At 40.6% G+C, this 24,876-nt stretch overlaps 1 protein-coding gene across 2 annotated transcripts; it reads left to right on the forward strand.

Moving 5' to 3' along the window:
* The first annotated feature begins 7,542 nt into the window (after window positions 1–7,542).
* On the forward strand, window positions 7,543–23,977 carry zgc:153993 (uncharacterized protein LOC767645 homolog). 2 transcript variants are annotated; one of them, XM_067400101.1, is made up of 6 exons: window positions 7,543–7,898; window positions 12,542–12,590; window positions 12,687–12,848; window positions 17,114–17,246; window positions 19,091–19,195; window positions 23,197–23,977. In XM_067400101.1, the coding sequence occupies exons 2-6, from the start codon at window positions 12,547–12,549 to the stop codon at window positions 23,293–23,295; spliced, it is 543 nt and encodes a 180-aa protein (XP_067256202.1). In that variant the 5' UTR covers window positions 7,543–7,898; window positions 12,542–12,546; the 3' UTR covers window positions 23,296–23,977. The 2 variants fall into 2 exon arrangements, with proteins under 2 accessions (XP_067256202.1, XP_067256201.1); XM_067400100.1 differs by having other exon boundaries at window positions 7,543–7,888.
* Window positions 23,978–24,876: the final 899 nt, after the last annotated feature.

A 24,876-nucleotide genomic window follows, 5' to 3' on the forward strand; every position in this document is an offset into this window, starting at 1 on the left:
CTCCGCCGAGCCAAGTTCTCTCAAGTTCTCCAGTCTCCGCCGAGCCAAGTTCTCCCAAGTTCTCCAGTCTCCGCCGAGCCAAGTTCTCCCAAGTTCTCCAGTCTCCGCCGAGCCAAGTTCTCCCAAGTTCTCCAGTCTCCGCCGAGCCAAGTTCTCCCAAGTTCTCCAGTCTCCGCCGAGCCAAGTTCTCCCAAGTTCTCCAGTCTCCGCCGAGCCAAGTTCTCCCAAGTTCTCCAGTCTCCGCCGAGCCAAGTTCTCCCAAGTTCTCCAGTCTCCGCCGAGCCAAGTTCTCCCAAGTTCTCCAGTCTCCGCCGAGCCAAGTTCTCCCAAGTTCTCCAGTCTCCGCCGAGCCAAGTTCTCCCAAGTTCTCCAGTCTCCGCCGAGCCAAGTTCTCCCAAGTTCTCCAGTCTCCGCCGAGCCAAGTTCTCTCAAGTTCTCCAGTCTCCGCCGAGCCAAGTTCTCTCAAGTTCTCCAGTCTCCGCCGAGCCAAGTTCTCCCAAGTTCTCCCAAGTTCTCCAGTCTCCGCCGAGCCAAGTTCTCCCAAGTTCTCCCAAGTTCTCCAGTCTCCGCCGAGCCAAGTTCTCCCAAGTTCTCCAGTCTCCGCCGAGCCAAGTTCTCCCAAGTTCTCCAGTCTCCGCCGAGCCAAGTTCTCTCAAGTTCTCCAGTCTCCGCCGAGCCAAGTTCTCTCAAGTTCTCCAGTCTCCGCCGAGCCAAGTTCTCTCAAGTTCTCCAGTCTCCGCCGAGCCAAGTTCTCTCGTCTCCGCCGAGCCAAGTTCTCTCAAGTTCTCCAGTCTCCGCCGAGCCAAGTTCTCTCAAGTTCTCCAGTCTCCGCCGAGCCAAGTTCTCTCAAGTTCTCCAGTCTCCGCCGAGCCAAGTTCTCCCAAGTTCTCCAGTCTCCGCCGAGCCAAGTTCTCCCAAGTTCTCCAGTCTCCGCCGAGCCAAGTTCTCTCAAGTTCTCCAGTCTCCGCCGAGCCAAGTTCTCTCAAGTTCTCCAGTCTCCGCCGAGCCAAGTTCTCTCAAGTTCTCCAGTCTCCGCCGAGCCAAGTTCTCCCAAGTTCTCCAGTCTCCGCCGAGCCAAGTTCTCCCAAGTTCTCCAGTCTCCGCCGAGCCAAGTTCTCCCAAGTTCTCCAGTCTCCGCCGAGCCAAGTTCTCCCAAGTTCTCCAGTCTCCGCCGAGCCAAGTTCTCCCAAGTTCTCCAGTCTCCGCCGAGCCAAGTTCTCCCAAGTTCTCCAGTCTCCGCCGAGCCAAGTTCTCCCAAGTTCTCCAGTCTCCGCCGAGCCAAGTTCTCCCAAGTTCTCCAGTCTCCGCCGAGCCAAGTTCTCTCAAGTTCTCCAGTCTCCGCCGAGCCAAGTTCTCTCAAGTTCTCCAGTCTCCGCCGAGCCAAGTTCTCTCAAGTTCTCCAGTCTCCGCCGAGCCAAGTTCTCCCAAGTTCTCCCAAGTTCTCCAGTCTCCGCCGAGCCAAGTTCTCCCAAGTTCTCCAGTCTCCGCCGAGCCAAGTTCTCCCAAGTTCTCCAGTCTCCGCCGAGCCAAGTTCTCCCAAGTTCTCCAGTCTCCGCCGAGCCAAGTTCTCTCAAGTTCTCCAGTCTCCGCCGAGCCAAGTTCTCTCAAGTTCTCCAGTCTCCGCCGAGCCAAGTTCTCTCAAGTTCTCCAGTCTCCGCCGAGCCAAGTTCTCTCGTCTCCGCCGAGCCAAGTTCTCTCAAGTTCTCCAGTCTCCGCCGAGCCAAGTTCTCTCAAGTTCTCCAGTCTCCGCCGAGCCAAGTTCTCTCAAGTTCTCCAGTCTCCGCCGAGCCAAGTTCTCCCAAGTTCTCCAGTCTCCGCCGAGCCAAGTTCTCCCAAGTTCTCCAGTCTCCGCCGAGCCAAGTTCTCTCAAGTTCTCCAGTCTCCGCCGAGCCAAGTTCTCTCAAGTTCTCCAGTCTCCGCCGAGCCAAGTTCTCTCAAGTTCTCCAGTCTCCGCCGAGCCAAGTTCTCTCAAGTTCTCCAGTCTCCGCCGAGCCAAGTTCTCTCAAGTTCTCCAGTCTCCGCCGAGCCAAGTTCTCTCAAGTTCTCCAGTCTCCGCCGAGCCAAGTTCTCTCAAGTTCTCCAGTCTCCGCCGAGCCAAGTTCTCTCAAGTTCTCCAGTCTCCGCCGAGCCAAGTTCTCTCAAGTTCTCCAGTCTCCGCCGAGCCAAGTTCTCTCAAGTTCTCCAGTCTCCGCCGAGCCAAGTTCTCTCAAGTTCTCCAGTCTCCGCCGAGCCAAGTTCTCCCAAGTTCTCCAGTCTCCGCCGAGCCAAGTTCTCTCAAGTTCTCCAGTCTCCGCCGAGCCAAGTTCTCTCAAGTTCTCCAGTCTCCGCCGAGCCAAGTTCTCCAGTCTCCGCCGAGCCAAGTTCTCTCAAGTTCTCCAGTCTCCGCCGAGCCAAGTTCTCTCAAGTTCTCCAGTCTCCGCCGAGCCAAGTTCTCCCAAGTTCTCCAGTCTCCGCCGAGCCAAGTTCTCTCAAGTTCTCCAGTCTCCGCCGAGCCAAGTTCTCTCAAGTTCTCCAGTCTCCGCCGAGCCAAGTTCTCTCAAGTTCTCCAGTCTCCGCCGAGCCAAGTTCTCTCAAGTTCTCCAGTCTCCGCCGAGCCAAGTTCTCTCAAGTTCTCCAGTCTCCGCCGAGCCAAGTTCTCTCAAGTTCTCCAGTCTCCGCCGAGCCAAGTTCTCTCAAGTTCTCCAGTCTCCGCCGAGCCAAGTTCTCTCAAGTTCTCCAGTCTCCGCCGAGCCAAGTTCTCTCAAGTTCTCCAGTCTCCGCCGAGCCAAGTTCTCTCAAGTTCTCCAGTCTCCGCCGAGCCAAGTTCTCCAGTCTCCGCCGAGCCAAGTTCTCCCAAGTTCTCCAGTCTCCGCCGAGCCAAGTTCTCCCAAGTTCTCCAGTCTCCGCCGAGCCAAGTTCTCTCAAGTTCTCCAGTCTCCGCCGAGCCAAGTTCTCTCAAGTTCTCCAGTCTCCGCCGAGCCAAGTTCTCTCAAGTTCTCCAGTCTCCGCCGAGCCAAGTTCTCTCAAGTTCTCCAGTCTCCGCCGAGCCAAGTTCTCTCAAGTTCTCCAGTCTCCGCCGAGCCAAGTTCTCTCAAGTTCTCCAGTCTCCGCCGAGCCAAGTTCTCTCAAGTTCTCCAGTCTCCGCCGAGCCAAGTTCTCTCAAGTTCTCCAGTCTCCGCCGAGCCAAGTTCTCCAGTCTCCGCCGAGCCAAGTTCTCTCAAGTTCTCCAGTCTCCGCCGAGCCAAGTTCTCTCAAGTTCTCCAGTCTCCGCCGAGCCAAGTTCTCTCAAGTTCTCCAGTCTCCGCCGAGCCAAGTTCTCTCAAGTTCTCCAGTCTCCGCCGAGCCAAGTTCTCTCAAGTTCTCCAGTCTCCGCCGAGCCAAGTTCTCTCAAGTTCTCCAGTCTCCGCCGAGCCAAGTTCTCTCAAGTTCTCCAGTCTCCGCCGAGCCAAGTTCTCTCAAGTTCTCCAGTCTCCGCCGAGCCAAGTTCTCTCAAGTTCTCCAGTCTCCGCCGAGCCAAGTTCTCTCAAGTTCTCCAGTCTCCGCCGAGCCAAGTTCTCTCAAGTTCTCCAGTCTCCGCCGAGCCAAGTTCTCTCAAGTTCTCCAGTCTCCGCCGAGCCAAGTTCTCTCAAGTTCTCCAGTCTCCGCCGAGCCAAGTTCTCTCAAGTTCTCCAGTCTCCGCCGAGCCAAGTTCTCTCAAGTTCTCCAGTCTCCGCCGAGCCAAGTTCTCTCAAGTTCTCCAGTCTCCGCCGAGCCAAGTTCTCTCAAGTTCTCCAGTCTCCGCCGAGCCAAGTTCTCTCAAGTTCTCCAGTCTCCGCCGAGCCAAGTTCTCTCAAGTTCTCCAGTCTCCGCCGAGCCAAGTTCTCTCAAGTTCTCCAGTCTCCGCCGAGCCAAGTTCTCTCAAGTTCTCCAGTCTCCGCCGAGCCAAGTTCTCTCAAGTTCTCCAGTCTCCGCCGAGCCAAGTTCTCTCAAGTTCTCCAGTCCCCGCCGAGCCAAGTTCTCTCAAGTTCTCCAGTCCCCGCCGAGCCAAGTTCTCTCAAGTTCTCCAGTCTCCGCCGCCTGCCAGCCGCTCCAGCCGCCGAACCAACTGCTCCTATGAACTGTGTTTTTGAAACCTCCAGCCCAAAGACTGTTTCCCCTCCCTGCCTCCCTCTCCCGCCTCCGTCCATATGTCTCAGCACTGAACCTTCACCTCAAGCCCCCTCGCCCAGATCTCCACCTCGGACCTCTGGGCGATTACCTTCACCCCGGCTCCAACCTCCCTCTGCTCCACCGTTGTCCAGCAGTCCACCAGTGTCACCAGTCTCCATCCTGCCCCCGTTCACACCTTGTTCCTTCGTCGGCCTGCCCTCACTTCTGGACTGCACTCCTCCGTCTTCGCTCCGTCCCTCCATCCCTCGTTTCCAGTTGGCTTCCTCACTCCCCCTGGTGTTCACTTTGTTGTCTGTCGTCTGTGTTCAACTGCGGCCTTCTGGAGCACCGGCTGCGCTTCGGTCGGCGGAGCCGCTGGTTCCGCCATCTCCCGCCGGTCCTTCAGCGCCGCCTGGGCACTACGGCATGAAGCCTTCGGTCCCTGACCCGCCATGGCGGCCTGCTGCACCTGACCCGCCATGGCGGCCTGCTGCACCTGACCCGCCATGTCTGCCCGCTGCACCTGACCCGCCATGTCTGCCCGCTGCACCTGACCCGCCATGTCTTCCCGCTGCATGTCTGCCCGCTGCACCTGACCCGCCATGGCTGCCCGCTGCACCTGACCCGCCATGGCTGCCTTCAGCCCCTGACCCGCCATGGCTGCCCACGGCTCCTGACCCGCCATGGCTGCCCACGGCTCCTGACCCCCCATGGCCGCCTTCGGCTCCTGATCCACCATGGCTGCCTACGGCTCCTGACCCGCCATGGTTTTTGGACCTGCCCTGGAGACCTCCACTCCAGTCTACTCCTCCCCCTGCTCCGGTTTGAGGTCTCCAGGGCGCCCGCCCCCCTCCCGGTTGTTACATCTACGGCGCGAGGACGCGCCTACCGGGAGGGGGAGGTACTGTTACAGATCCCTTGTTTCCCTGGACTCCATTTCCCAGAATCCTCCTGTTCTCCTCACCTGCACACACTTCCCTCGTCAGCTCCTCATCGTCACTCATCACCTGCACCTGGACTCTATTGTCAGCACTCCCCATATATTGCACTCACTCCCTTCACTCCTCGTCCGTTCTCTGTTTATGTTACCGTATGTTGGATGTACTCTGCCTTTGTTCATTAAAGTATTGTTTGATTGTGGAAATCCGTATCAGCCTCATCTCTACACCAGCATCCGTAACAGTAACAATACATGTGTATATTTTTGTAATTGTCCATACATGATCTACAAAACTACCCCTTGCTCAGATTGCTAAATGGCATATTTTAGTAGCTAATCTGGGCCCGGTTTTTCAAAAGGTTTAATCCGGATAAAATTGATCCGGATTTAGTAACCCTTTTTTGCGATCAGTGATCACGTAATCCAGCTTACTTTTGGAGCCAGTTTTTTAAAGCAACATCGGATTGGATCAATCTGATCCGGATAGGAACTTTTCAGGATCACCAAATCTGGATTTCCAGTGCTCTACGGAGGCCCTAAAGGGACATGTTGATAGAAAGAATATGGGTTTTGAATTAAATATATTTTTGTTGGATATTTACAGCTGTTTAGGGATTGTTTTATGGCACCAAAATTTATTTTTACTTTAGAGTAGGTTACCGAAAGGCTAAATAATGTCTGCATTAAATGTATTACTTTAACAGTTAAACTAATCAACAGCAAGATAAAAATGTGTAAGTATATTACATGATAAAAATGTTGTATTTTTTGACTAGTTTTAAAGTTTTACTACATTTTCCTCCTGGAATACACCTTGAAATCCTACCCCCTGTTCGGATCAGGATAATCCTGTTTTTTTGGATCAAAGTGATCCAAATCCTACAAAAAAGTTCTGAAAAACCCAAACTAAAGGTTTGATCCGGATCAAAACCAAGACTGGATTACGTGATCTAATCCGATTATGTAATCCGTTTTTTTCTTTTGAAAATCACATTTTCAAGATTTGATCTAATCCGTTAACCAAAATCCTAGTGGATTACTTTTGAAAAACCGGGCCCTGGTGCTAATGCTCGCCGTAACCCTGGTTCCCAGTCTGATAGCGCCATCTTGTGGTGAACACTATACGTTACAGTCTAGACTCTAATGGCAGACTCATATTAAATACAATTGCTGTGTATTAGCAGAGGTATTTAGAAGAGTATTATAATATAGAATTTATTTGCAGGCCTAATATTTACCTATAAAGATGAATCTCAGACTAAATATAAATAAATAAATAAATAAATAAATACTCACTTCTTGTGTTAACCTATGCTTAAAAAAAACGTTTTCCTATTAATCAGATGTCCCTCACACTAATTCAGTAATTGCAAATATAAAAGTTACATAAAATCTAAAAAAAAAATAAAAATAAAAATACAAATAATAATAATAATAATAATAATAATGTACAGGGTTGTGTTTTTTTTTTTGTTTTTTTTTGGCCCAAATTGGCCACTGCTCTAAATCTAGTGAATAAATCTAGAGCACATGGCATGCATGATAGAAATCATGAATAATGTTGAAATAACAAAGATAATTTTCACAAGTAATAGTTTTCTATCTTTAATTGATGTAACAGGTTTGAGTCGTTAAGCTTGACAAACACAATTTCACAACATAATTTAGTTATAATTATTAAAGAAGGTGGTAACTTGCCTGTGTCTGCTCACAATGTTGTTCAGAAGACTTATATGATGTCACTTCCTATTAATGATGTCACAGAAGTATCAGTTCATTATGGGGTTGAGGGGTTACTGAGGTACGGAACTACATAATGTGATTTTAATGAATAATCATGAATTTACTAAGAAAAAAAACAAAACAACAACAACAAAAAAAAAAAAAAAAACACTGCAGCAAAAAAGCACAGATGGATATGTATGGGAATGGTATGGACTTTTTTCTCATTTTATTATTCATATCCCAAGTGCACTTTCACAGAAGGCCTTGAAGGACATGACAAAATAGGCGGTGTCAACTAAAAAAAATAATTTCTAATATGAAGATAAAATGTATGTCATGTTTTTAAACATTATTAAAGGAGACATTTCAATTAATACAAAAAGCTTTTAAAAATATAGGCTATTTTGTTGACCCAATAGATAAAATAGATAAAATACACCGAAAAAGGTCAGAGGGACTCAAATTGTACCGGTTTCGTGGAATGACTCATGAGTATATTGTTTTATAATTTATCTTTGTAATTGTATTATCTTTATTTTGATTTTGTTCTGTGCACTGGAAGCTTCACCAGGACAATCAAATAAATTACACTAGGCCTTTTTATTTTCGGTGGGCTTGTTCTTTACTATGTTCTAAATACAACATACAAAATGACAAATTATTGTTTCTTTGCCAGCTTGGTGTGTAACAATTAATATAACGGGAAGATGAATGTTTGTGGTTTATTTTTTTGGCACAGCGAATCAGCTCTTATTAGCGCAGCGCGCGCCTGACGCATACATTTCCGCATTACTTTTTTAAAGCGACTTTATGGATTGGTGGAACACTTCTTAAAACCAGTCGACTACTTTTTAACTTTTATATCATGTTTTATCATTCTAATGGTGCTCCTGGAGAAGATATATAACCACAAGCGTCGATAACTGGACTATATTATGTAGTGTTTGGTTGGAAACTGTGAATTTAGCGGATTCAGATATTGTTAGGCTGGTCCGGCTAGTTAGCAAAGCTATCACTTGAGCCGGGCGGTGTTTGCGCTGAATAAAGCCATGGCAGATGCCAACAATGGAGAGAGGACAGACGAAAACGAGTTGAAGGGGGCAACAGGTGGTGAAGGTAAGATGAGGTACAACTTTTAAACGAATTAGACTGACTTCTGTGAATTAGCCATCCATTTCCAGTCTTTACACTCGACGTGACGTCACACGGTGACTTAAGACTCTTCCTTCTGAAAATCTTCATGCTAAACTGAACGAATATTGTTGATTTATATATATGATGATTTTCAGTTAAATGGGTTCATTGTATTTCGTGTTTAGCGTTTTGTTTAAATTTATTATGGAACTTTCTTTTTATTTATTTATTTTTATTACCAGTCAGATTATGATCAATAAGCATAATGAGCAAGAAACTGACAATTATTGCTTGTATATCAAAATAAAAAATTTTTTTTAAGGGACCTCCTCTGATGTCATACCGAATTGTGTGACGTATACGTGCGGGGCGTGTTTGGGTTTTTCTGCCCTGTCAAAAATAGTGGTGACTCGAATGTTTTCAGTCTAGTCACTTCTGAATTTGTTCAGTGACCCTCCTTTTTTACACCAACAAGTAAGTAGATGGCAACAAACATACAATCTCATTTTGTGTTTTGAATCAATCTTTGGGGGTTGTCTATACAAACACATTCCCCTTAACACTGCATGTTTTCCCAGGTCTTCTAACACACCTGATTCAGATCATCATCTCATTAGTCGAGACTCCAAGACCTGAAATGAGTGTGTCGGGCAAATGTGCAGTGCTGGGGAGGCTCCAGCCAGGAATGTGTTTGGGAACCCCTGGTCTATACTACCAATAGTGAAAGAATCAGAATTGACTGTTAATTAATTAACTTTTTACAAAAAAAAATATATTTTTATGCTTTTATTTATTTTTTGGTTCTCGACCAGCAAACATCCAAGATGCTTTATACAAATACAAGACAAAACAAGCATTAAATTAAGCTAACACTACTCAAAATCATGATATTTCTCATTTTAATCCACCTCCAAACAAATGTGACCCTGGAGCACAAAACCAGTCATATGGGTCAATGTTTTGAAATTGAGATTTATACAGGTGCTGGTCATATAATAAGAATATCGTGAAAAAGTTAATTTTTTTTTGGAAATTATTAAAAAAAAAAATGAAACTTTCATTTAAACTAGATTCCTTACATGTAAAGTAAAACATTTCAAAAGTTTTTTTTTTTTATTTTTTTTAAATTTGTTGATTAGAGCGTACAGCTAATAAAAGTCCAAAATCCAGTATCTCAAAATATTAGAATATTTACATTTGAGTTTCATTAAATGACCATCCCTACAGTATAAATTAATATTAAATCTCTTGTTCTTTGAAACCACACTAATGGGGAAGACTGCTGACTTGGCAATGGTCCAGGAGACAATCACTGACACCCTCCACAAAGAACGTAAGTCACAGATGGTCATTACTGAATGTGGTGGCTGTTTACAGAGTGATGTATTAAAGCATATTAAATGCAAAGTTGACTAGAAGGAAGAAATTGGGTAGGCAAAGGTACACAAGCAACAGGGATGACCGCAAGCTTGAGAATACTGTCAAGTAAAGCCGATTCAAACACTTGGGAGAGCTTCACAATGAGTCGAATGAAGCCGGAGTCAGCGCATCAAGAGTCACCACACTCAGACATCTTCAGGAAAAGGACTACCAAGCCACTTCTGAAACAGAAACAACATCAGAAGCATCTTACCTGGGCTAAAGAGAAAAAGAACTGGACAGTGAACAGTGGTCGAAAGTCCTCTTTTCAGATAAAAGTAAATTTTGCATTTCATGTTGAAATCATGGTCCCAGAGTCTGAAGGAAGACTGGAGAGGCACAGAATCCAAGCTGCTTGAAGTCTAGTGGGAAGTTTCTGAAGTTAGTAATGATTTGGGGGGCCGTGACATCTGCTGGTGTTGGACCATTGTGTTTTATCAAGTGCAAAGTCAATGCAGCCATCTTCCAGGAGATTTTGGAGCACTTTTGCTGACAAGCTTTATGGAGATGCTGATTTCCTTTTCCAGCAGGACTTTAGCACCTGCCCACAGTGCAAAAACAACTTCCAAGTAGTTTGTTGACCATGATATTACTGTATTTTATTGGCCAGCCAACATGCCTGACCCCTGAATCTAGGGGGTATTTTCAAGAGAAGGATGAGAAACAGTCGATCCAAAAATATACAGATGATCTGAAGGCTCAATAGTGCCACAGGCTAATCACTTCCATGCCACACTTCACTGGTGCTGTAATTTGTGCTAGGAGCAAGTCATTTGCTGTAATATGTGCTGCTGACCAAGTATTGAGTGTACAAATGAACATACTTTAAAGAACTTGAACTTTTCTGTTTTGAAAATCCATTTTTTGATTGATCTTAGGAAATATTCTAATATTTTGAGATACTGGATTTTGGACTTTCATGAGCTGTACACTCTAATCATCAAAATAAAAAATAAAAAAAACTTTTGAAATGGTTTACTTTATATGTAGGAAATCTAGAATATATGAAAGTTTAATTTTTAACAAAAATTTACAATTAAAAAATGAACTTTTTCACGATGTTCTAATTATATGACCAGCACCTGTATATCATCTGCAAGCTGGATAAATAGTGTATGGTTTGTTAGGACAAGATAGTTGGAGATGCAACTATTTGAACATCAGGAATCTGAGGGTGCAAAAAAAAATCAAAATATTGAGAAAATCACCTTTTAAAGTTGTCTAAAGGAAGTCCTTAGCAATGCATATCCACTCACAAAAATGCATTTTTGATATATTTACGGTTGAAAATATTTTGTAAATTTCCTTGGAACATGATCTTTACTTAATATCCTAATGATTTTTGGCATTTAAAATCAATCATACAATGCTTTGTTGGCTATTGCTACAAAGATACCTGTGCGACTTATGGTCACAAATGTTTTTTTTTTTTTTTTTTCTCTATAAAAAACAAAACAAAACAAAAAACAGGATTTCCACTATCTAAAAAAAGTCTGAAAATAAAATCTTATAACTCCATTGGTCAGTTTTATTTAACAGAATTCTAGATATGTTAAGCTTTAAAATATTTTATCTCATAGAAAGTTGTTGGCCGTAATCCTTATCCAGTAAATCATGAATGACTGGAAACGTCACGAACATCACCTTCGAATATTGTTGCGGACTTTTTGGAGTCAAAAAGTTTGAGAACCACTGGTCCGATATGGTCTTGTCGTATTGGTTGTGAATTACATAAATCATGTAAATGATAGCCTATATTTTCAATTAAGAATCTGCCGTTTTGCATCACTGGATTTTTCTGCCAGTTGTTTAACATTTCTGTTGTAAAATATTAAATGTTTTTAATGTTTTAATGTTTTAAATATTAAAAATGTTATTAAATATTAAATGTTTACTTATATCTTGCCTCACACTCTTTCACTGTTAAAATTGAAGCATTGTGTTGGGCAAGACCACTCCAAACGCCTCAAAGTGCGTGTTAGAAATCAGTAATCGTGAGAGAACATTGTGCTTGGTACATTTTTCGTCTTCAAACCAAACTTGTGTCTTGAGCAGGCAAAGTTTAAATCCCGTCTGGCCAGCGCGCTTCCCATAATGTTCACGCATTAGGTCAGTACAGTAGGTCAGTCTTTTGCAACTGGAAGTGGTCGAAAGTGAACGTTTTAGACTCCGTTTAACATCATCCACTTGTGATCCGATTGACCAAAGGGTGTAAACGGAGCCTAAGAAATTCTAGAAAGACTGTTGAGGCATCATAAGCATTCTACCCACAAAGCAGATCTTATCAAATATTCATGAAAAGGTTTCATTCCTTCACTTGATCCAACCAATCATATGCTCCTTCACATCTCATACTCGAATGCTATAGAACGCATACTTGGAACACTTTTAGACCAGGCCGTAGTCTCAACATTAAAGGTGAATGATGCAACATAATGCCAGCAGGGGTCACTCATACTTTATATTTATATATAAATAATAAACAGTTTTGCTGAAATACACAATTCATGGAAGTGTAGTGGCGCAGCTGTACTGATGTAACGAGGTCACGTGTTTGTGTGTAGAGTGATTTACAACAGCTTCGAACACTATATCAGAATCAAGGACCTGAACTATCTGATTTATGATGGGTCTTTAGACATGAAACTATAAAAATACATCTAACAATACAGTAATATAGTAGAAACTATAGTGCAGTATTATAGTAAATTGGTGGGTCATATTATAGAGTCTGTAGCATCTAAGATTGAAAACACCTGTTTTAAACTACTAATCATTCAATTTCTTTGCAAACAAAATACCCACTACGACAAATTCACATTCAGACCCTAATGACATCAAGAAAAAGGGCCAATATGCCCTTAAAACAAGGCTATTATTTGAAATGAAAATGTTAACTTTAAAGCTATTTGAGATGAGATTAAACCAAACTTTACCCAAGGAGTTGACTAGAAGACAGGAAAACAGAAATGAGAATAAATATGTTGGAACTTTGGCTACACCACAAACCTGTGGCATGACCTGATAAACCAGCTAATATCAAAACAGGAAGTTGGGAGGTCATTGTTCACCACATTTATAATACCCTCTCACCCCATTATCACGCCCAGTTATACAAAGATTGCTTCCTGTACTTTGACCTTGTTTCCTATTTAAAATGCTCCAGTGTTAACTCGCATAAACTCAATTTAATATTTTTCTCCCCCTTATTTGCAGATGTCATGGATGATGTAATCCTTGAGCAGGGTGCTGTTCTGCTAAGAGGGTAAACTCATGTAATCCTCAAGTTTATATAGGCCATCTGCTGTACATGTTATATTTTATGAATTTGTGTGAATTAATGCATCTCTCTTTCATGAAGGTATATTATCGAACGAGTTACTGTAGAGGATCCATCCATGCATGTGAGCCATGAAGATCTGGGAGGAAGTCCTCAGGATGGAGATGATCCTCAAATCAAAGAGGTTGTAGGTCAGCTTTTGAAGATAGCCGATGACCTTAACAAGAATGCTGAGCTTCAACAGTATGTTTTTAATTTTGTTTCAGCTCATTTGTCTCTTTTTTTTTTTTTTTTTTTTTTTGAATATAAGTGTTTTGTGATGGGAGACAAGTACACAACTTCAGTGTCTAATCCAGTGGTTTTGACTCGAAGGCCCCCTCTTTTCCACCAAAATATTCAAAAGCCTATAATATAAGCTATAACAGGATCTTAATTCCAGTCCTGGCTTAATATAACCAAATTATCTTTATTGTCATTGAACATTGCAGCAGACATTTATTATGCGGTTTATCTTCCGACCTGTAATTATGACAAATCTGTTTTTAAGCTTCTTTTTATTAACAGAAACTGGCTTCAATATATGAAATTAAACACGGTTATATTTTTGATTCCAGAGTTTACAAGAACTGTTCTTTACTAAAACAACAGTTGTTGATATTTCTTTTAAAGGGATAGTTCACACTAAAATGAAAAATGAAGTCATAAATTACTTACTCTGGTGGTGTTCTAATGGCGCCTTCTTTCTTTTATGAACCACAAAAGAAGAATAAAAAAAAAAAAAAATGAATGAAATTTAACATTTAACGAAAATTCTGACCTTGGCATTGGTCTTCAGTGCATGGCTACATGATGTGCGCATTCGTAAGACTCTCTTTTAGCACCGCAGTTCACTCCGTCTCACCCAGAAAAAGCACACAAGTTGTAAGAAATCAAGATTAACAAAAGCGCAACATGAAATACAATGTCTAGAAATCCCAAAAAAGTATCCGTGTACTTTCTTTACTGAGTTAAATGTCTCCCGACCGGAACTCCATTTGTCTGATGAGTCAGAATGACAGAATGAGGATAGTCAGTAACGGTGTTCAGCCTTACATTGTTCAAACCGGAGTTTGCATGTGCCGTCATGTTGTGCAAATCCAGCGTTGAATTGACCCTCGTTTGTGAAGCAGTCCGGCGTAAAATGACGGCATGGCAACAACACTCTACTACAACAACTCATCCTCTTCTCTAAAGCAGCCCAACATGGCCACGCCCCCTTTGTTGCATGATCTCGGGGGTGGAGTTTATGTAAAATTTAGGGTTTGTGATGTCACTAACCTCGAAAAAAGCTTGTTGTAGTCCCTACCAGCCATTTGTTGTCGTCCTTTAAAAAGCAATTTCTGTAAAAGAAAATATCTCCCTTTGTATTGATCTTTGAGTATTGTAGCTTTGCAGATGTTTATGCTCAAACAGCAACATTACACACTAACTAAAGTTAAAAAAGTGAAATCATAATCAACCACCCATTTAAACTGTAAACAATCATTGAAAGGCTCACTCTATGAACACAATACTAAGTTTTTTTTGTTTTTTTTTTAAACTTGGTACAATAAGATGACATTATTTTCCTTTAACCATCAAACATTAAAAGGACATTTAAAGTTTAAAAGCATCAACAAGGTACATTAAACAGACCATGAATAATCCAAAAGTGTGATTTTTTTTTTTTTTTTTTTTTTTTTTTCCACAGCAATAATGGATGGGTTAAATATCACTTTAGTAATGTATATCTGTATTATGTAACATACGCAGGGTTCCCACGCACCTTGAAAGTACTTGGATTTCAGACACATGAATTCAAGGCCTGAAAAGTACTTGAAAACAAATATTGGTCCTTGAAAGTGCTTGAATTAAATTTTGAAATAAATTTTGTGAAAATTTATTTTAAGATGCCCCTCTTAGTCCTAGTATATATGTTTTGGAATATTGTTTTACAATCAGTTACTGAGTGTTTTCCATTGCGGTACTTTCCCTTGCTTGTTATTAGGCAGGGTTTGGACATTTGAGCTGTGACACTTGCTGTGTCTAAAATGAACATTCTGATAGGTGTGTGCAATTTTGATCGTGGACGATTAAAGGGTCTCCACGATCTGCTTTTGAAGAAATATTGTTTTCTGTCAGTTGCAGTCTTGGCGCCGTCTCACCATACTGTGTAGTACAAAGCTACATACATTCACATCACATGTTAACACAACGGTAGAGTTATACTCGCGGACCACTGCAGTTATTCACGATCACAAAAGTTTATTATTTGAATGCTTTTTAAAACCTTGCCGTTTTTATCTGCGTGCTGATCTGACACATGCTTTTCTGAGTGGATACACCTGGCGCACACACACTCTAAAACCCTGTCAAACACTGCATTTACTGGACAGAGTTATCATTCGCATCTTACTCTGCTAATACTGTCAGTACACACAAGGTTTACACCATCGGTTAAATGTAAAGTTAAAGTAAACAGTTGAGAGAAAATCGGATGTGTATCAATATATTAAATGCACGCAAGAGCCTTAAAGGGACAGACAACACATGCTGCGACATATCCTTAAAGGGATAGTTCAACCAAAAATGAAAATTTTGTCATTCTAAAGTTCATCCAAATCTGTATTAATTTGTCTTGTGCTGAACACAAAAGAACATATTTTGAAGAACGTGTAACCAAACATTTTCTAGTACCCACTGACATCCATAGTATTTTCTTTCCTACTATGAAACTCACTGGGGACCAGCTGTTTGGTTACCCACATTCTTCAAAAAAACTTTTATGTTCAACAGAAGAAATGTATTCGGGTTTTAAACAACTTCTACGGTGAGTAAATAATGACAGAATTTCCTTTTTTTTTTTTTTTTCAATTTCTTTAATACAATAGCTTTAACAAGAAACTCATAAGAATTGTGATATATAAATTGCAATTCTGATTTTTTTTTTTTTTTCTCGGATGTGTTCATTTATATCTCTCAATTCTGACTTTCTTTTCTCAGAATTGCAAGCTTATATAAGATGTTTTATTAACAAAGTTCGGGAGGAGCAAGTTCAGATAATTAACCTAATTAGCACAGGTGGAGAGCATTCAGTTAATCAACTCAACCAAATAACAAGAGGTATAAATACAGCAGTACTCTGGGTTTGAGCCAAAATTTCAAGCTCGGAGCCCTCTCCCCGGACAGCACGCCAAATACGCATAACTTTACTGTATTTAATTGTGTATATTCTGACTTTAAGCCACAATTACGATGCATATAATCCTTTTTTTCAATTGCAAAATGTATTTTTATAATATTCTTTATATTAAGTTTTTACTCAAGTAATGATTCATAAAAAATTGAAAACCAAAATTGGCATGGAATAATTGTTAACATTAGGGATAAGAAAGCTGCAAACAGTTTTAATATATTTCCAAAATTAATGTACAAATGTACTGTTCCTCTTCCGGGTTAAAATGGATGCAAATGCAATAGGATGATTAAAATGTTAAGTACTGTAAGAAGTCTTTCATGACGCTCCATATGTGATGTAAATTTGATAGGTGCTTGATATAAAATAAATGGTGCTTGAAAAAGTCCTTTAATCTGGTGTTCGTGAAAGAGTGGGAACCCTGCATACGTTGCCTTAATCAAAAATGTTCATTAACTTTACGTTAACTGCGTGATGGAGGAGAAAAACAAGAGATTCTTCGTGCATTCCAGTGAATTTTTTATGGGATGTCATAAATTAAATCGGGAAAACAGACAACAAATGTGCAGTGTCTTTTTTCATACTATTACAGTAGAATGCAAAGGGAAAAAAGAAAGTAATCATGAGGAAAAGATTGCAGCAACTGAAAAGAGCTCTTACCATAGATATTCTTGTTATAACATGTCACATTAAATTACTAAGCATTAAGTCATTTTCCTGATGTCTGAAAATATACATGAAGGAAAATGGACAGCTCATTCAGTCAAACTGACGGATAAGATTTATTTGTTATGCAACCTCATGATTTGTTTCAGTCTTTCTGAATGGAAGTTCCACAAACTGGAAGTGCCACCCATAACTCAAAACACAGTAGGCTCGTCAGGAATAAGGAATAATAACACTTGTCCCAAGGGATCATTCTGTGATACTTTTGCATGATGAGCACAAGCAGGACATTTAAAAAAAAATCTTCTCTTGTGGTCCATAAAAGAAACAAGGGCATACGGCATTAGAACAACACCGGGGTGAATAAATGATGACTTAATTTTCATTTTAGGGTGAACTATCCCTTTAAAAATACTTATATACTAATTATGACTACCTATAATATTATTAGTAATTTTACACATGGCATTTTCTCTTAAAAGAGATCATTCTGTTTGTTCCACCATTTACATTGAAAAACAGGTACTTGTCCATACAGATGCTATTTTATTCAAAAAGTTGTGATTGTAGAGTTTGGGAACCCTATAACATAAGTACACTTTTTTTTTTTTTTTTCTCCCTCTCACAGTCTCATCAGCACTGTTCAAGCAAACTGCGCTCAGGACGTCTTCATGACGGTGGCCAGGAGCATCTTTGAGGATGGCATCAACTGGGGACGCGTGGTGGCACTGTTTCACCTCGCGTATAGGCTCATTTACCAGGTAAAACTGTCATTTCGCCTTTTATTTCAAAACAGCATTGTGGTATTCATGATTAAATCAGTGATTAAACTTTCAATCATTTTAAATGTGAATTCTCCAATCAAAGGGTCTATGGCATTGCATTAAGAAAATAAAATAATAAAAAAAAAACCCACTCCATTACTGCAAAGTCTTCATAATTGTTAATGAAAATCAGATTTATTGAAGAGTTAGTTCACCCAAAAATGAAACCCGTAAGACGTTATTTTTTTAATAAAATCTGAGAGATTTCTGTTCCTCAATTCCTCTTCACCCAAAACTCTGAGAGTTCAAAATGTTCATAAAGAGATCGTAAAATAAATCCGTTTGAATTGAATGGTTTAATCCAAAGTCTTATAAAGAGACACAGTCACTTTATATGAACAGATTTAATTTAGGCTTTTATTCACATATAAACATTGATCAGTGAATGTACACAGAGCCCTCAAATAGGGTAAACAGAAGCTCAACTGTTTGACGCGCAAGAACCAATGAGGTTCATTCTTGTGCGTCATGGCAGCAAATTCGAGGTTCCCCAAGAACCAATGAGGTTCATTCTCACGCATCATGGCAGCAAATTTGAGGTTCCCCAAAAACCAATGAGGTTCATTCTTGTGCGTCATGGCAGCAAATTTGAGGTTCCCCAAGAACCAATGAGGTTCATTCTCGTGTTACGCAGCACGTTTGAGCTTCTGCAAGAACCAATGAGGTTCATTCTTGTGCATCATGGCAGCAAATTTTAGGTTCCTCAAAAACCAATGAGGTTCATTCTCACGCATCATGGCAGCAAATTTGAGCTTCCGCAAGAACCAATGAGGTTCATTCTTGTGTGTCATGGCAGCAAATTTGAGCTTCCGCAAGAACCAATGAGGTTCATTCTTGCGTGTCACGGCAGCAAATTTGAGCTTCCGCAAGAACCAATGAGGTTCATTCTTGCGTGTCACGGCAGCAAATTTGAGCTTCCGCAAGAACCAATGAGGTTCATTCTCGTACGTCACGGCAGCAAATTTGAGCTTCCCCAAAAACCAATGAGGTTCATTCTCGTGTTATGCAGCACGTTTGAGCTTCTGCAAGAACCAATGAGGTTCATTCTTGCGTGTCACGGCAGCAAATTTGAGGTTCCCCAAAAACCAATGAGGTTTGTTTTTGCGCATCAAGCAAGCATTTTGAGCTTCCGTTTACCATATTTGAGTGCTCTATGTATGTTCATTGATCAGTGTTTATATAATAAAATTATCTTTTATATAAATAATATAAGATAATTAAATCTGTTCATCATTGTGGCGGGCAGGACAGGGCTGAGAACCGTGAGAGCAGAGTGAGGCCGGTGGCACGAATGTTAATAAGCAGTGCCTGCATGGCGTACCGGTATCAAATTACTCACGGAGAAGTTCGGAAGGATGAAAAGAGAAGCGAGGACAGTGAAGGACGAGAGAGGACCAGTGTTGAACTTTACCAATGTTATGAGGTATGTTGATATGGGAAGAAGGTCATTAACACTCGTTCCACCGTCCTCGCTCCGCTCTCACGGCTCTCGGCCCCGTCCTGCCCACCTCAGTCATATAAAGTGATCATATGGATTTATTTTACAATTATCAGCATTTTGGGTGAATAAACTTTCAATGGAGGGACAGAAATCTTTCAGATTTCCTTAAAAATATCTTTGAGTTTCAAAAATGAACAAAAGTCTTATGGGTGTTGAATGACATGAGAGTGAGTAATTGATGAAAGAATTTAAATTTTTTTGGCAAACTAACCCTTTAAAGATGTGTATTCTTTTGGATAATACAGATGTATAAAAACATGATTACTTTTCATTCCTCTAGGCTCTGACTCAGAACCACTTTGAAATTATCAAGAGGATCATTAGCTGGGTTTTACAGTTTATCAAGGAAAACATTTCTGCCTGGATCAGACAGCAAGGAGGATGGGTAAGTTGCTGTTTTTGTGTGTTGTCTGGCCACCCATGTGGAGCCACACAGGTCGAGCCAGACATGGGCCACCACACACAGAGACACTCACCCACTCGAGCCAGGAAGTACATGAGCACAAACCCAGACACATCCTGTCTAGGAATACCCAGACACAGAAACCCACTGACCCAGAATGGCACACAGCTAGGTAGCAGTGATCTGATTCTTACACCTCTTTATCTGGAAAATTTATATCAAGAATCTAATTTTGCATCTCGTCTCTTGATGTTATCATACATCAGTAAGATGCGGTTTGCATGTGCGCTACAGAGCCTCCACTGGGCTGGCTGCATTTCCTGGGGCCACTCAAGTTTAATAGCACACATATGATCATAAAGGCAGCAGAATGTGGGGTGCTGGGTTTAGACTTCAAACACTTGGGCGTCATGGAGCACACTATGGCCCCGAGAACTGCCATACACTGAACATGTGACAGTATTTACAGTGCACTAAGCAGCATGAGCCTGAAGAATGCAAACCCAGGGAGGGAGGAGATATGACGCTTGTATGCTTGACCCTCATTTTCGGGGATTTAAGGAGGATCAGGCACCTGCTGTTTATAGTATTTTAGAGATTGAAGCACAGGGGAATGTGCCACCAATCTTACAATTCAATCAGTGTAGTAACATGTCTACTTAATAACTTGACATTATTTTTTTGACTGTATAGCCAGTGGAGAACCGCCCCCCTGGTTTCTCCCAAGGTTTTTTTTCCCCCATTATCCAAGTTTTTCATTCCTTGTCACAATTGCTTTTGGCTTGCACACTAGGGAATTTACCCATGGCAGTGATACACATTACCAAATATAAATTAGGCTTGTCACTACACCAAATTGCTATAAATTGAACCAAGCCTTATAGATTTTATAATCCTCAATATAACAATTTTTTTGATCGTACGATTTCTTTTAAATCTGTGCACGATTCAAAAACTGCTGATAGTGACACGCTAAAATATATAGATTTAAATGTGTACATGTATTTAAATGGAATGAAATATAATGGACTGCATGGACAAAAAAATTGTTTATTGGGACAGAATAGATAAAGGTGAAGTATGTTAAAATACATTATCTTAACCCAGTTTATTGTTCATTGACTACTATTAGTATGCCATTCGTGGGGTTTTCTCCCCCAAAAGTGTAAAAATGGAGTCTCCCAGGCACCATCAACACCACACAGATCTGTCAATCACTTTTCAGCTTAACCAATAGCAAGAGTTTGGGGCGTGGCTACTGTAGCAGGCGGAGCCAGAGGGTGTTTGACCTGTTGCATGGGACAAAACATTCAGTGCAAGCCAAAATGTGCTGCATTTAGACCATCAAAGACTGAACATGTCATGAACGCATCAAAGCAATCGGTGCATTGCAATGCTACACGCTATAATGGACACAATACCATCATGCACCCATTCAGAAAGACAAATGTTCCAGTTTATAATGTTTACTTGTCTCCAGTGTCAACAGACTCAAACAGTTGTGGCGTGTCATGTTAAAAATATGCCGTTGCAGATACTTCGAATGGATTTATTATAAGCGAGACTGTCACATTCGTTCTAGACAATGTTCTTCAACTCAATTGCTTACTCATGACCATAGACTGTAAAAAAAAAATATGGACGAAGCACTTCCACTCACTTTCATTGTAGAAAAGTGAAGCCGCCAATGTCCCCATATGTCCTGATTCAGGACCCGATTCTGCGCAGCAGTGAGCATGAAGTGGAGCCGCGTGCTATCAAGGCCCCCGCACACACTCCCGAAAAATCGTTTAGTACAGTTAACTGGAGAGTAACTCATTCTGTTGGAGTAAAATAAACATGGAAATGTAGAAATTAAAGCTCCAATTTCATCCTGAAAATCCAGAAAAGTCAATTGTTGCCTCAGTGACTACTTCGCTCAGAGAAGCTGTCAATTGTGACGTACCACCCACGTTTTTCTAGCATCAAATAACTAACTAAAACCAAGCTAATTTTAAAAGATGAACACTTGATCTTGAATCAGCATGATAAAAATGACCTAAATTGACAATTTTTGGAAAAAAATTATTTGAAGTGTAATTTAATTGTTTAATTTGTCTCACGTCCCATTAAATTACATGGAGAGGGTGGGGTTTATGACCTATACTGGAACCAACCACCTGGGGGCGATCAAGATGCTTTGGCTTCACTTTTCAGGACTTGTGTGGCACGCTTGCTCATGCATAGCAACGCGGCTAAAAGTATTCCTAATTAGGGCTGGAGTGAACGATTATTTGTTCAGTCCTTTAGTCTATAGATTATTTTTCGAAAAAATCGAAAGCTGCTTAAATATATTCTGATCACAACAACATTCTAACTAAGGATAGCAATTGCGTCAACCAAAGTGACGGTATCAAACATGTCGGTGTCCATAAAACCGTGAAGTTTTACCACAGTTGACAGCACGTAATTAAATAAAGTCCAATCGAGGCATGAGGTCATCCATTAAATATTTAAATAACCAACAACAAAGTGAAATGCTTTGTAACCGTTTGCAGAGAGTACGTTTTGAGCCGTGCACTGCGCACCCGTGGCAGCTCGTAAAAACCAGAATGCTGTATGAACTCAGCTGTATTAAGCACAAAATATGAGACTGACAACCGTATTCTAGTGCTGTGTAAAACTTCACTGTAATAATCCAAGTACTTGCACTGCCGTCTTGTTGTTTTTAGCCCTAGGATGTTTCTTTTTCAGATGCTCCTGGATAGAAGTGCTGCTGCATGCCATTTTAGTTTTACAGAGCGTGCAGAGCACCATTTTATTCGGTCTCTGCTTGAAAAATTTCCACACTTTAGATTGGGCTCGATATTTTTGTAATAACGGCTGACTTTTATCATTCGCGGGAGAATGTAAACAGCATGACTAATTTGTGTAATCGGAGAAATCGATTATATTGAAGTGGCATTCCAGTCCTGATCCTAATATGTTGGACCTTTTATTGAAAGTAGCACACTTTTACCTGGTGAGACATGCCTTCACAAGCACCCGTAAGAGCTGTGTTTGTGATGTTTCAGTTGAGGGAGGCGCGATGCGCGACAGTGGCGTTTGCAAAATATGTCGTATTTTTGTAATTCTGCTAAGTGCCACTAGTGTCGCAGAAACTACATACTTCACCTTTAAACTCCTTTCAATTCTCATCCCTTAAGTCATTATTCACTGAAAATCACGTCACTCTCTGATCTGATTAGCACTACGATATCCATGCAAAAAATATCCTTCATTTGATGGATGTCATTAAAGGATTAGTTCACTTTAAAATGAAAATTACCCCAAGCTTTACTCACCCTCAAGCCATCCTAGGTGTATATGACTTTCTTCTTTCTGATGAACACAGAGTTATATTAATAAATATCCTGATGCATCGGAGCTTTATAATGGCAGTGAACTGGATCAACGAGTATGAGCTGAAGAAAGTGTCTCCATTTATTTCACACGGCTCCGGAGGATTAATAAAGTCCTTCTGAAGCGAAGTGATGCGTTTGTGTTAGAAAAATATCCATAATTAGGATATAGTTATAAAGTAAAATATCTAGCCATACCACTTTCATATTCAAATTACAAAAAAAGCGCAAGTTTTTCGTAAGTTGAATTTTGAAGGTTTAGGACATAGTGTAAACGTTTTGAACTGTGAGAGGCATTACTCTTTCTTCGTACGTTGAATACGGAAGACGATCTTACAGAAGCTAGATATTTTACTTCATAACTTGTTAAATAAGGATATTTTTCTTACACAAAATGCATCGCTTGAATTTAGAAAGCCTTTATTATCCCCCTCCATGTGAAATACATTTATGATGGATGGATGCAGTTTCTTCAGCTTCATACTCGTTGGTCCCGCTCATAAAGCTTGGATGCATCAGGATATGAATGAATGAACTAATCCTTTAAAGGTCCTGTGTTCATATGCAGTGTGTATCTAATGCTTTCACTGCCCTGTGTTGCAGGAGGGCATTTTCCGCAGCGTGTCAAGATGGCGCACCGTGTCTTGCATCGCTGCGGTGGCGTTCATTGTAGCTGCTGTTTACTGGAGAAGAACTCGCTAAGATAAAAGTGAAAATCACGTGCCAGATGCTTGATTCCCACAGATGTGGAAACTCTTATCAAAATCAATATAATATCTATGTGGTGCAATCAAGTGGACCAATCACGGCTCATACAGACCAATCATGTTTCATGTAGCCTTGCTACAGGTAAAGACTTAAATGGAAACAGCCACTGCAAAAGACACTGTAACCTTTTATTTTGATTTTTTTTTTTTTTTTTTTTATTCCCAGTCTGCTGTTGTTCTGTCTATTGTTTCTATTTCAAATGAATCAAGGAATATCTTTCACCTTGATTTATTTATTCAAAGGGATGTGTTGCTATGTTCAAAGGTTTTTCACTGCACTTTTTCTCCACCAGTGCCTTTTACTCTTTGTAATAGTTTTTCTGGCTCAGGTATCAACTTTTTAACGTGCCACAAAGCATACCAGCCCTACCTCAAATCAGCTACATATGAGACCAACTGTTTACTTAGTTTTTTTGTAATTATATCATTAGGAAAAATGGGGACAGGGCTGTAAAACAGGTATATAGATTAGGTGTTTTACGCTAAACCTTAACAAAAGTTTAAAATGCATTTTAAGTGATATAAATGACTAAAAGGTTTAGCATTTTATTGTTGAAATGCAGTGAATGTGGAAAATTCTAGCACACCTTGAAATAAATATGACGATGAATTACTGAGATATGTCTATGTATATTTTTTTCATATAAATTAATGTGTGTATTCCTGGTTGGAAATGCAATTTGTATTGTTTCTCTTAACCGAACCATTTGTTTTTTGAACACCTATAACAAAATCTATATAAAATAGCTACATTTATTTCATACTAAGTATACTTCAAATTTATTGCACAATGCACGTCTTAATATTATGCCTAAAAGGTGTTTTAATATTGTATGATGTGTGTATAATATCAGTCTTTAAATGCAAGATATTTTTTATATCTTGGACCTCAGCACTATGGTGGACGAAACCTGCAAAAAAAAAAAATAAATACATCCACAAAATTATACATAAATAAATAAATGTTCAGATAAATACATGGATATATAAATCCACATATTAATTATTATAAATAAATATATAAATAATTAAATGTGCAAGGAGATAAATAATTAAATAAAACGAATGTAAATAAAAAATGTTAAATGAAATTAAAAAAAAAAAAATGGTAAAGGAAATATAAAGTTAGTTTTTGTTTTGATATTCGCTGCATATTCGCCTAGGCTGCTAAAGGGACCGTCTGCAAATTCCACCCACAGTTGAAAAATATAAACATCTAATCGTTCATTCAAATGAACGAATGACATTTACAAGTTCCAGTGGTTGTAGTACATTCCTAGTGGCAAGACTGACATACTACAGGTGAGTTTTTGCATTATTCACCTGTAGTAAGCCAGTCTGGTCACTAGGAATGTATTGCAAGCTTTGGAACACAAAAAAAAAAAAAAGTTGTCTTACAGTAATTTCTTTCTAAAAATAATTGTGTACTGAATGATTGGACGTTTATATTTTATTTTTTATTATTTCTCCGAACATTTGTTTTATTTAGTTACTTAAATAATCTCCTTGCACATTT

Source organism: Chanodichthys erythropterus, chromosome 11, assembly GCF_024489055.1.
Source record: "Chanodichthys erythropterus isolate Z2021 chromosome 11, ASM2448905v1, whole genome shotgun sequence".
Taxonomy (NCBI): Eukaryota; Metazoa; Chordata; class Actinopteri; order Cypriniformes; family Xenocyprididae; genus Chanodichthys; species Chanodichthys erythropterus.

Bases quoted from the DNA above. Each gene is read 5' to 3' on its own strand.
- zgc:153993 (XM_067400100.1), top strand. From the start codon at position 7,822: ATGGCAGATGCCAACAATGGAGAGAGGACAGACGAAAACGAGTTGAAG. The intron at 12,591-12,686 runs GTAAACTCATGT...TCTTTCATGAAG, and splicing joins GGTGCTGTTCTGCTAAGAGG to GTATATTATCGAACGAGTTA. The intron at 12,849-17,113 runs GTATGTTTTTAA...TCCCTCTCACAG, and splicing joins AAGAATGCTGAGCTTCAACA to TCTCATCAGCACTGTTCAAG.